The 12,521-nt window shown below is 47.1% G+C and overlaps 1 protein-coding gene across 1 annotated transcript in view; it reads left to right on the top strand.

Moving 5' to 3' along the window:
* The window catches only part of itga9 (integrin, alpha 9), a 62,071-nt gene that overhangs the window by 4,169 nt on the left and 45,381 nt on the right, over positions 1–12,521 (top strand). The window contains exons 3-7 of the mRNA XM_048269228.1: positions 3,089–3,195; positions 7,565–7,688; positions 9,720–9,787; positions 11,587–11,716; positions 12,262–12,347. Of these exons, the coding sequence (XP_048125185.1) occupies positions 3,089–3,195; positions 7,565–7,688; positions 9,720–9,787; positions 11,587–11,716; positions 12,262–12,347 (515 nt within the window). The remainder of the gene's footprint in view (positions 1–3,088; positions 3,196–7,564; positions 7,689–9,719; positions 9,788–11,586; positions 11,717–12,261; positions 12,348–12,521) is intronic.

Genomic DNA, 12,521 nt, shown 5'->3' with positions numbered 1-12,521 from the left:
ATATTTGTTGTTTTGGGGGTTATTATTAAAAATGCCTATTTAAACCAGAAGTGGTCATATTTAAACTTCTGGTAAGCTGATTTTGAAGTTAATTATATTCTACCGGTCAAAAGTCTGGGGTCACTTAGAAATTTCCATTCCACTACATTATAGACAGAATACCAGCTGAGATCAGTTGCATTTTTTTTAACCAGGGCAGCAGTTTTCAGATTACATTATGTGTTTACATAATTGCAAAAGGGTTCTTGACTGTTGTAGAAAGAAATGTCTGATCTTTAATGCACTATCTACATTACCCATTATCAGCAACCATTCATCCAATGTTCCAAAGGCACATTCTGTTTACTAATCTGATATAATTTTAACAAACTAACTGAGAAAACATTGGAGAACCCTTTTGCAATTATATAAGCACATAATCTGATCTCAGCTGGTATTCTGTCTATAATGGAGTGGAATGGAAATTCTAAGTGACCCCAAACTTTTGACCGGTAGTGTATGTTTAATATATAAATTGGACCTACACTTCAGAATCAAGAGAGCTCATTGTCATTGGTGTGAATGTTGAGATAATATGTTTTCAAATTTCTGCTGACTATTTTGCTGTACAACACAATGACGAATGGAAAGACGTCTGAAATCCGGATTTAATTTCTCGGAGTCTAAATTGTTAATTAATTAAATTAGCCAGGTACTGAAATTCTTTTAGTTACGCAACAGGAACCCGCATGATACTGTAAAAAAGGGAATTTTTTGGTCTTTTGGTATTTTATCTAATGTGGACAAGGAACAACACAGAGGAGGAGAAAGAAAAAACAATAATACCAAGACAGCAAGAGGAATAGTCTTATTGATGAAATGTAGAATGGCGCTGGATTTCCCCTTGATCACTGGCAGCTATTTCAAGCTGCTACAAAGCTTTTACTGTAAAGTAAAGATGACTCATTTACTTTTTATGCATGCAGTTGCTATTTTATTCTTGTTCTCCTTTTCCAAATTGCCCAACAAATCCAAGAAGTTTCTAGATGTTGGGGACCCATACTATACATTTCTGACATAACACTTTGGAGTACTCAGCAATTCACCAGGTTTACCTTGCTGGCAAGCAGACCATTGTGGGGCATGTGTTGTCATGGTGAAACCTCTGGCCAGACAGACATATGCCATCCATTTAAAACCAACTCTGGATAGATGAGAGAGTGTCCCTGTATGGAGGGAGTTGGTTAGTTAAGTAAGTGGGGAGTCATTTATTTGGTATGTTAGTTGTTTCCTTAACCCTTAAAGGTGTAGGTTTTTGCTTTGTCAAACAGGAGTTCATAGATGGTCTCAAAAAGTCTAAGTCACAAAATTAGGAAGCACTGAGCATGCGAGTCCTGATTAAAATTTGAGAAAAAATTATTATTTTTTCTTAACTCATCTGCATGTTTGCATGTTTCACTTGTATCTGGTCAATTAAATAAGTGGGATTTTCTTGGTAGTTGAGTCATCTGGTTCTGGGTGGTGTGTCGCAGTTCCCTCCCTTTTCTCCCTTAGTTATCTTTAACCAGCACACCACACGCCTGCCTGTCAGGGGCAAGGACACTGTGTATTTACTCTGTGTGTGTGAAAGAGGGGTCAGGGGTTTGATGTTTTTTTTTGTTTATTTGTGTGTGTGTGTGTGTGTGTGTGTGTGTGTGTGTGTGTGTGTGCATGCGTGCGTGTGTGTGTGTGCAGTTGTACTGATCAAGATGTATTTGCACTTACCAGTCACCACTGAACCTTACTCAATATTCATAGCACGCATACAATTTCTGTGTCTGTTTGTGTGCATCTATTTGCAAGGCTAGTGCCTTGAGTGTGTGTGTGTGTGTGTGTGTGTGTGTGTGTGTGTGTGTGTGTGTGTGTGTGTGTGTGCATCTGTGTTTGGGTGAGTCGCAATCAGACCCTGAGCCCTTGAGCCCCTGTCCTGGGTAGGTGGTGGAATCTGGGGTTATTCAGGGGAACAGACGGGTCTGGGTTTGGGACTCGCACAGATGAAAACAAACAAGTGTGTTATTGAGATCACAGGGGTAGCTCAGCTCCAGCTTTTGATGAGATGTTCATGGGATGAGGAGCATTCCTGGCAAATTATCATTCAATTCAATGAGATGCACAATATTTGCGAGGCAAAGTCTTAGTAGTAGAGCTTAGGAGAAAGCTGCACTTGCACATATTGAAAGCACTCCTAGTCCCCCATACTGTCATACCGAGATGAGTTTTTCATCTGCAATTGAGCAGACAATAATGATCACTGCACTTCAAAAAAATCTATTTATATAGCACATTTAAAACAATAACGTTGACCCAAAGTGCTTCACAGGTAAGGCTTTCTTACAAAAAAGCAAAGGAGGGAGATTGACAAATCAAATGAAATTAAAAAGGGGGGTGTATAGTAGAGGCGTTAAGATGACAGTAAGATGGAAGCCAGGAAAAAAGGTTACAATGCTCATAAAAATATATTCACCCCTATGTTCCCCCTGGACCTCTTCTGTGCTTGGCAAGCAGTCTCATGCCATAGAACTTTCTGTTATGGCCCAAGATGCCCAAGGATCAAAAGAATACAAGATTACTCACAGTAGTGTTTCGGTGAGGTCTTCTAGTGGGCAGAGAGCTCTTCAAAGCCCCTGGGCCTGATGGTTCTCCTCTGCAGCCTTGTGGGTAGAGGGGTGCAACACGAGCCAAAGCAAACAGCCAAGCGTCTTGGGAGCAGTCAGTTATCCTCCTCTGTGTCCGGCGGGAACCGCAGGGAAAGGCAGCAACAGTAGTAAAACCTCTCAAACGCAAATATTGAGTCCCCCCCCCCCTCCCCCTTTTCACCATTCTTTTCTCTTCAGTCTCTTTTTTCTTTCCTCCTCCTCAGCTAGGCCATGAATTCATTGTGTTCATGAGTTCCAGGTGTGAGTTAACAGGGGGTGAAATATATATAACGGTGCCTACAGCTCTGCCCAGCCCAGGGTCAGGCAGCCAGAGAGACTGGGGATGTGGCCTGAGGTGGGGTTTGTTGGGACAGGGAATTGGAACGGCTCATGCGGTCTGTCTTAATGGTTTGTCTGGTCTGTGTGTCACCCAGGGAACAAGCAGAGGGAGACGTGTGGGAAGACGTGCCAGGGTGACCGGGATGACGAGTGGATGGGAGTCAGCTTGGCCAGGCAGGACAAGCCCAACGGGAAAGTGCTGGTATGGCTGCTGCCCTCACTAATCTTTCTACCTTTCTACCCTTATACGTTTGCCTCTCTGTTTGTCCATTTCTCTGTTGGCCTGTCTGTCTCTGTCTGTCTCTGTCTGTCTGTCTGTCTGTCCATCTGTCTGTCTACTTGTCTTTGTCTGTCTCTCTGCCTGTTAACCTGTCTGTTGCCTTGTCTCTGTCTGTCTGCTTACCTGTCTGTCTGTCTGTTTGTCTGTCTGTCTGCTGGCCTGTAGATCCTTCTTTCGACTTGGCATCAGTGTAGTTATTTCAGATGTGTTCACAGCCCTCTAAAATGTAGTGGAGCTTCTCAGCATATGAACTTGTCTGAACCTAACCTGGGCTATGTGCCTGTTTGTGCCCACATGACAATCGCCTTTGTCCTGGACCAAGTCATTATGTACCACTTTGACCATGTTGCCACAGCAGTTGTTTGTTTGTTTTGGTTCAATTCTAGTAGCAATTTGCCAAATGAGAGATCTATAATGAGGCCCCCGTGCCTGTTGGCTATGGCTTTGGCTATGGCTACTCCAATGTTACTGAGAGGATAATTGATGCCATAAACAGCGCCTTTGCTGGGGAACCTGTGGAGGTCTTCTGAAACGAGTCTCCACAGCCAGTAGTCCTCTAGCGCCCAAGTCTTCCATCCGCAAGGTTTACTTTTCACACTGTGAGCGAGCATACATCTGTTTTGTAGGCCACCAAAACACAGCGCTGGAAATTTGGCCACTCAAGGCAATTGTTTTACGCAAAAAACCACGTAGCCCTGTAAAACACGACCAAGCACTGAAGCCATCATTGTTACAAATATCTTTCCATAGCACCACACAGTAAAACTCCAGCTGTGCTCTTCTGAAGAACATGAGAAACATGTTTTTTTTAAAAAAGCCTCGGTGTGCATTTCCATCTTCTCTCTTCTTTCCTCTCTCTCTCTCTCCATGCCACGTGGAAATGTTGATGATGAATGAATTGCCCACGGCTGGGGGCTTAGGCTTAACAAGGACACCAAGCTACCCGGTTGTGCACTGTCTGTTGACCGACGTGTCCTTCCCCCTTTTGGTGTGCCGGTGGAATTAAAGAGTGACTCGTGCAGCACGAGATGGACAGCTGGCTCTGGATGGTTTGTTTAGTCTCTCGCTCCACAGAGGTGGCCAGCTCTCAAGGGCAGGCTTCTCATTAGGCCCCAACTTATACACCCTGCAGTGGGTGTGTGTGTGTGTGTGTGTGTGTGTGTGTGTGTGTGTGTGTGCGTGCGTGCGTGCGTGCGTGTGCGTGCGAGGGGTGTTCTGGGATAGCCTTCCTATGTCAGCCTTGATGTGCACCTCCAGAGGGTAATGATGGACACAGGGGATATCAGAAGGACGGCTGTGATGGCCTCCTGTTTGTGTGTGGACAGATGAGACAAAGACAGTTGTGGCAGTGCTGGTGGTGGCAGTCCCATTGCTGGTGGTGGCTTCGCTGTGGCACCACATATTATGCAGCTCGTGCTGATCTGAACTAACACCGGAAACCCAGATCACTGTGTTTTTTTCTCCCTCCCTTCCTGTATGACTGTGCGCCTGCTCTTGCCCAAGGCATAGATACAGATGGCATCGAGGGTATATGATCAGAGTTTTGGGCGTAGAATGTGGCCTGCTGTGCTGTTATTGTTCAACGGTTAGAACCAGAGAACCGTGTCTCAGAGCCTTCCTCAATAATCACACACACGCGCACACACACACACACACACACACGCACACACACACACACACACACACACACACACACACACACACACACACACACACACACACACACACACACGCGCACACACACACACGCGCACACACACACACACACACACATTTTGTTTTCAGCTGTGAGGCCTCACGTTGCCGTGCTGTATGCCTCGAACGGCTGTTTGGCAGATGTGAGCCTCTCTTCCTCTTTTTTTTGCTCCCCCCTCGGCGTCCCTCGGTGTACTTCTCCAGCCTATCAGCCGTCAGCAGGCAGAGAGAGAACACACTCCTGCTGACGGGACACTCCATTGCTCCTGACATCGTTAGGAAAAACAAAAGCTCCTTTAAGTGCCCAAAGTGAAGGGGGAGAAAGAACACTTTATTTTTGTTTAACTCTTTATTATCTTCCAGATTGCGGAAGTTAATTGCCCCGTTATTTTCCACCACATTCACATTTCCAGCCCATTACGGGAATCGTTAGCTTTTATTCTGTTTTTGAGCCGTTTGATTAGCCGGTGGCGCTCACAGTGGGCTGTTGTTGCCCGGTGAAAGGAGAGATGCTTATCAAATTGAAACTGAAGCTGAAGTCATTCAGTTGGGAGGTCACAGAGATCGGGGTGCTGAGCATTGCCAGGGCTGTGGGCTAAACCAGGCGTCACTTGAACACACAAGCACACACATGGAAGAACTTCCACACATACACACACACACACACACACACACACACACACACACACACACACACACACACACACACAGGGGGAGAGAGAGAGAGAGACAGTTACAGTGTTTCCTAAAGCAGTAGCTCCGTGTTGCCAAAGAGTCATCTGATTCGTTCGGTATGCCACAATCCACATAACTCCAGAAAAAAACAGCTCTGTGCAAAAAGCAGAAAGAGAGACAGACGTAAAGAGACAAAGCGAGTGAGAGAGACAGAAAGTTTGAGAGAGAGAGAGAGAGAGAGAGAGAGAGAGAGAGAGAGACTCGTCGTTCAGCGCGGTCTCATTGGTGAATATTAGCAGAGTTCGGAGTCAAGCCAGCAGAGTCCGACCGCTGCTTCCCCCCGGGCTTTTAGATGATCACCACATTCACATCTCCATGCTCCAGAGTGAGGTGGCAGGCTTCCCCCCTCCCGGCCCGTTTACTTCCGACACATCCCAGCGCCGCGGCCGGAACACAAGCGGCTGGAGCATTCCTCTCGCACTGTGGCACGCTGACTTAATGGGAAAAAACAGAGACGTTCCCAGGGTGGTTTGGGGTGGGGGACGGTGCTGGAGGGGGAAGTTGCCCCTTCGTTTTGGGCTGACTTCATGAATTCAGATGAGCCGCGGCTGGGAGTGATGGGGTGGGGGGCGGTGCTGGAGGGGGAAGTTGCCCCTTCGTTTTGGGCTGACTTCATGAATTCAGATGAGCCGCAGCTGGGAGTGATGGTGGGGGCAGATGGATTTCGCTCTGCCCTCTCTTAGTAATCCTCTCGTTTGCTTTTGGTGACCCCCTCTTCCTTTACTGCTCACTGCCCTCTGTCTCTAGAGCAGTCCTCTGAACTCAGTAAACCCTCCCTGATCACTGGATCCCTGTCTGTGAACTCACTATATGACTCCCCATGAACTCTCTGGATCCCTGTTCATTGACTCACTAGATCTATGTCAATCAACTCTCTGGATCCCTATCTATTAGCTGACTGGATTCCTCCACATGAACCTCCTTACTGGATGGGCCTGTTTGCCTTGAGAAGTGTCTGTCTGGAGGATGTTCAGACGCCTCTGTCTGCCGTGCCAGTGAGGGCATGTGTGTTCACAGCTCTGTTTGGGCACGGTGGTTAAAGTGTTTTCCACTCAGACATGAATAAGGCACCGATTGACGCTAACTAAGGGCTGGCATTCAGATGTGCAAAAGAGCTGTCCTGTCCCTGTCTCCCGTGTGTCTACTGCTATTACTTATGTAATTAGAGAACCTCAACAGTGTGCTTGTGTGTGTGTGTGTGTGTGTGTGTGTGTGTGTGTGTGTGTGTGTGTGTGTGTGTGTGTGTGTGTGTGTGTGTGTGTGTGCGCTTGTATGTCTGTATATACATGTGTGAGTGCATGTCTGTGTGCCAAACCGATGTTCACACTAGTGCATGCACTGAGCTTGCACAGCTGTTTGTATGAGGTCATGTTCTACTCCTTTGAGTATGCATATATACAGTATGTGTGCCAATATGTATGTGGGTGGGGGTGTATGAAAGAGAGAGAGAGAAGAGAGAGAGAGTGTTTGTGTGCGTACAACATGGCGGCAGGAGCAGACTCTTAGTTATAACTGCTGGCAATAATGCAGGGGAGTGAAAGTTGTGGCTTTAGCATGGAAGTCACTAAATGAATGTTTACATTGTGAGTGTGTGCACATGTGCATGCATATCCTACCAGTGTTGACTCCTCTCTCCTGTTCCGTGTAGGCTTGTGCCCTTGTGTGTGAGTGTGTGCATGAGTGTGTGCATGAGTGTGTGCATGAGTGTGTGTGTGTGTGTGTGTGTGTGTGTGTGTGTGTGTGTGTGTGTGTGTGTGTGTGTGTGTGTGTGTGTGTGTGTGTGTGTGTGTGTGTGTGTGTGTGTGTGTGTGTGTGCGCGCATGTTCTGCCAGTGTTGACTGCTCCCTCCTGGTCTTTGCAGGCTTGTGCCCACCGCTGGAAGAATGTCTACTACGAGTCGGAGCACATCCTGCCCCATGGCTACTGCTCCGTCATCCCTCCCACTCTCCAGGGCCCCACACAGCCGCTTATCCCCTGCTACGAAGGTGGGTCTCAGGGCGCTCTCTGTCCCACCTCCATCTCATCTCCCATCAGCCGAGCCTACGCTCATTTAGATAGCCCCAGATAACAAGCACACACACACACACACACACACACACACACACACACACACACACACACACATACACACACACACACACACACTTATACACACACACACACATACACATACACACACACAAACGGTAGGGCATTTCTGGATACTGATCAATGAAAGACTGTAACGCTGTGTAAATTGATTATTTGTGATGGATGGTTGAAGACCCTGCCTTTAATTGTCTCTGGCTGATGGTCCCTTAGGACGGTCTTGGAGGCTTTCTGTGGTATTTTGGTTAATTATTTTACACATATTGTGTTTAAACACCCCAAGACCAGAAATAACAGGATGTTCCAGCTTGCCTTGCTCTCTCTGTGGATTTCGAATGGTTTAAGCTCTTCAGCACATACCACAACAGCATTGAAAAAGTGAAACGGAAAAAGATAAACGGCAAGAGGAGAATTTCCCATAATCACATGGCCGCACGAAGAAAAGTAGCATTGTCATGGAAGCATTTCATAGTTTTATTTTATTTCTCTTGGGCTCCTGGGCCCCATGAGGAATGGGGAGTGCAGAGGGGAGAGGCTCTTGAGCCGTTGGAGCTTCTGCTTTCAGGAGACGTTGAACCGGGGCAATTTGTTTTCACCGTGCGCCCTGGCACAGCGGGAAGGGCTGAGGGAGTTTATCATGGCACAGGCTGCTGCCCAGAGACTCAGCCGATGAGTTATGGTGCTTCACCTTAATCCAAACCCGCTTCCATGTTCTGGAATCAAACGGCTGGCACCGACAGGGCCTTGAAGTGCTCTCTCTCTCTCTCTCTCTCTCTCTCTCTCTCTCTTTCTCTCTTTCTCTTTTGAAATGCGAGTGAGTGAGCGGGAGAGGTATGAGTCAGTGGATGAGCGAGCGAGTGGAGAAGCGCTCCGGAAAAGACGCAGCACCTGGGAATGCCAAGGGCTCCATCTGGCTGAGGTGGTGGTGGGCATACACCTGACATGCTGCTCGAGAGATATGAGAGGGTCCTACTTCTAAAAGGCAAACAGTTTGATTAAAGAGCGATAGTATTGATGGACGCTGCGTGGAAAAGCAGTAATTGGCTTGGAGCGACACGTCGCATCAGATTATGTTCCCACCGGGCACCTCTTCTGAGTTGGCGCGTGCACCACCCCATTTTAACAACGTGTAAAAGTACTGCTGTGACTGGCTCGACGCATGCCATAAATTACAAAGTAGCTCTGTTTTTATTGGGCGTCCCTCAGCTCGCCATGCCACACAGTGCTGCTCAATTAGCCTCCCTTTGGAGAGGCATTATCATAAATCATAAAAACATCTCTGGCTATTACCATCTGCTGCGCACCACGAGACCCGAGACCTTACAAGATTTGTTTTGGTTGTGTGTCTCTCTCTCTCTCTCTCTCTCTCTCTCTCTCTCTCTCTCTCTCTCTCTCTCTCTCTCTCTCTCTCTCTCTGTCTCTCTCTCTCTCTCTCTCTCTCTCTCTCTCTCTCTCAAGATTCAGCCCACGGGTCACTGCGCCAGTCATTTGCTTCCTTCCGTTGCTGCGCTTCTCTCAGCTGCCTGTTGCGCTCAGCTCAGAGTCTCCTCTGCTGTGGGCTGGTGTGTACAGTACGATTCGCAGGCATCCAAGCTCAATATTTTCCTGTAATATGAGAGCACAGTATGCACCCCTCACACACACACACACACACACACACACACACACACACACACACTAACATATACACACACACACACTCATACATACACACACATATTCACCCCCTCACCCCCCAAAGTGTGAGTTTTTGTTGAATGTGGCGTAGCTCTGTGTGTTCGGCGAGGGAGACTGCTTTCTGCCCCCAGGTTCCCGTTGGACGGAACGCCGCAGCTTTGACTAGCTCCATATGGAATGCAGGAAGGCCTCCAGTTACTGCTGGCTCAGGCGCACAGTGAAATAATTTGTGGTTTGTTTTTTCTTTGCAGACTATAAGAAGACGTATGGGGAAGAGCACGGCTCGTGCCAAGCGGGGATAGCAGGCGTTTTTACAGAGGTCAGTGGCAGTGCACATTTGTCTGTTAGTGTTCAATGCTGGATGTGACCCCCCCCCCAACCCCTAACCCCTAACCCCCAATGATCCCTCTGTCCAGTCGCCTCATGGGTCTGTGTTCTGAGTTTGTTCCTCTGCCCGGATTCTGATGTCTGTAGCTTTCACTCTGGCATGTGCCAAGAGTGGACTGTCGCTTTTTCCATGTTTTCCTGTTTTTAAAAAATGTGTCAATTACTTTGTGACAGCGTAACATGACATTGATGCTATCAACAATGTTTTTATTGGTATGCAACCCAGATGTGTCTTGACAAATTGCGCCGTGTGCCGTCCATCACTGCCGAAAAAAACACAGAATTTCTGTGTGGTGTGTGTGTCATAGTTCTGATGTGTTTTCATGACACAATGAAGGAAAATTGATCTTACCACGGGTGCTTTGTGGAGTTCTTTGGACCGTCTTTTCTAAAGTACAGCCAACCCATTAATGTGCAATCCAGGAATGTTTGGAGAAGCTACTAGAACAATACCTGACAGAAGTGATGCCCAGTCCAAAGGTCATCATTCAGAGGAAAACAGATTCTTTCCACTCAAAAAAGTAGATGGTTGCCACATTTTATCCTAGAATTAGCTAAGGGACCTTGGGAAGAGAGGTAGATGGGATGTTTTTGAGGGGCACATTAGGACAGTAGCAAGAAAGCTGCTGACTGATGTTTTGTCACTGAAAGAGGTGTTGAGCTTTTTTTATTTTCCCTTTTTCATCTGTTTGAGTTAACACTGATGCTGTGAGGCCTCTCTCACGTCCAGGCCCCTAAGAACACATAACATGTGTTCAGGATATCAGTGCCAAGTGTAGAATCAGTCAGGTATGAATCAGTTGCCTCTTTTCTCCATGCCTGAAGCGAAGCCCCAGCAGGGGTCATTCTTCAGACCCCCACCCTCCCCCGTACTGAGACACTAGCCCTGACGCACACGTTTAGTATGACTATCTCGAACTTAGTCAATCAGAACCAGATGGGTTCTCGGCAAAAGAATATCCTCTGTTTGTGTCCGAGGGATGACAGCTTAGTCATTGGCTTTGTATTGCGAGAGCACGCTTGACCGTGGTGACCCCACCGAGCACCGGAGCTTTTTCCTCTTCCCTTTCTTCTTGTTTGTCCGGAAAAGCCCCCAGAATGTTTTTGCGGACGGCACCCATCTGTTTTAAGGTGATCACCAAACAACAACGCCAAACGGCACAAATAAGCTCGTAAGCCGAGCACCCCGGTGAGTTGGAACCGAGGGGCTTGTCCTCGAGTTCAGACTCTCACTGCAAACAAGCAGGAGGAAATTGGAAAAGGACGTCGACCTGGATTCCAGGCTTGCCTTCCCCAAATGGAATTCTTACCCCCTCGTAATGCTGCCACACACTTGGATTAGAATGCCACTCATTTTGTTTCATTCGACGCTAGAGTGCTCGGCAATATGGGGAGAAAGGACAACTTCAAAGTGCTGAATGCTGCAGTTCACAGGCGGGCTTGAGGGATCAAAGGAAAGAGTGACAGCTGGCATTTTGTTCTCGTAGTCTGGTTAGCAGAAGATAACACAGCATGGTTTTTGTGGCCGTTGGATAACCAAGACCTCACACAAACACATCTCTATCCTGACACACCACCAATGTATTTTCACTGGAGAAAGTGACGGTGCACTAAGGCAAGGAAATGAAAGAATGAATGAATGAATGAAAAAAAAAAACATGTAAATCTGGAGTATTATGTTTGCCGTCGGAAAGGGAACAGCCTCTTAAACAGTGCTTGTGCTTGTTCCAGGAGCTTGTTGTGATGGGGGCTCCAGGTTCGTACTACTGGACTGGGACAGTGAAAGTGTTCAACGCGTCTTCCAACATGTTCTACAACCTCAACAAAGATGATGTGACTTCCCACAGATACAGCTATTTAGGTAAGAATTTCCCACATTCCTTGTAAACTTACAAATACCTCATTAAAAAGTAGGAACCATATAAAACATGCAGCACTATACACAGTATGTTTCCTATATATACCCTAGCTCTGGATATTTCACTTCCTCAATACATTCTTGGCACTGTATTTGCGGTATAGCAAAATAGCATAGTAATATAAGCTATAGTAATATAAACTGTATAGGCATGACTTAGCCAAAGCCGAGTGAAGTGGCCAAGACCAGGTGGTTTGTTTGATCTAGACCCACAGTCTAGTCTGACTCCTATCCTCCTCCCTCTCTTCCCCTTTCCTCTCCCCTCCCTTCCTCCACACGGCATCCTCCTCTAACTCTTTTCTTCTCCCCACCTCTCCTCTCTCTTCCACCCCTCTCCTCTCTTCCTCTCCTTTTCTCTCTCCTCCTCTTCTCTCCTCCCCTCCTCTCCTCTCCTCTCTCCTCTTCCCCTCTCCTCTCCTCCTCTCCTTTCCTCTCCTCTCTCCTCCTCTTCTCTCCTCCTTCTCCTCCCCTCTCCTCTCCTCCTCCAGGGTATGCAGTAACTGCTGGTCACTTCTCCACCCCCAACACCATTGATGTGGCTGCCGGTGCACCCCAGGATAGTGGTGGTGGAAAGGTACAGAGCAGTAGTCTGCTCAGCCTTCAAAATATACTCACACATATACTCAGTCTGGGTGGGAGCATACATACTACAGTATATTATGCAAGTTCTATCTTGACAGTGGCATTGTTCATTCAAATTCATTTGTATATGTTCATTTGTATACATTATAGTGCAGGTTTATATTAT

The sequence above is a fragment of the Alosa alosa genome, chromosome 18 (assembly GCF_017589495.1).
Source record: "Alosa alosa isolate M-15738 ecotype Scorff River chromosome 18, AALO_Geno_1.1, whole genome shotgun sequence".
Classification (NCBI taxonomy): Eukaryota; Metazoa; Chordata; class Actinopteri; order Clupeiformes; family Clupeidae; genus Alosa; species Alosa alosa.
Note: the sequence above shows the minus strand (reverse complement) of the source record. Positions and strands in the feature narration are given on the sequence as shown.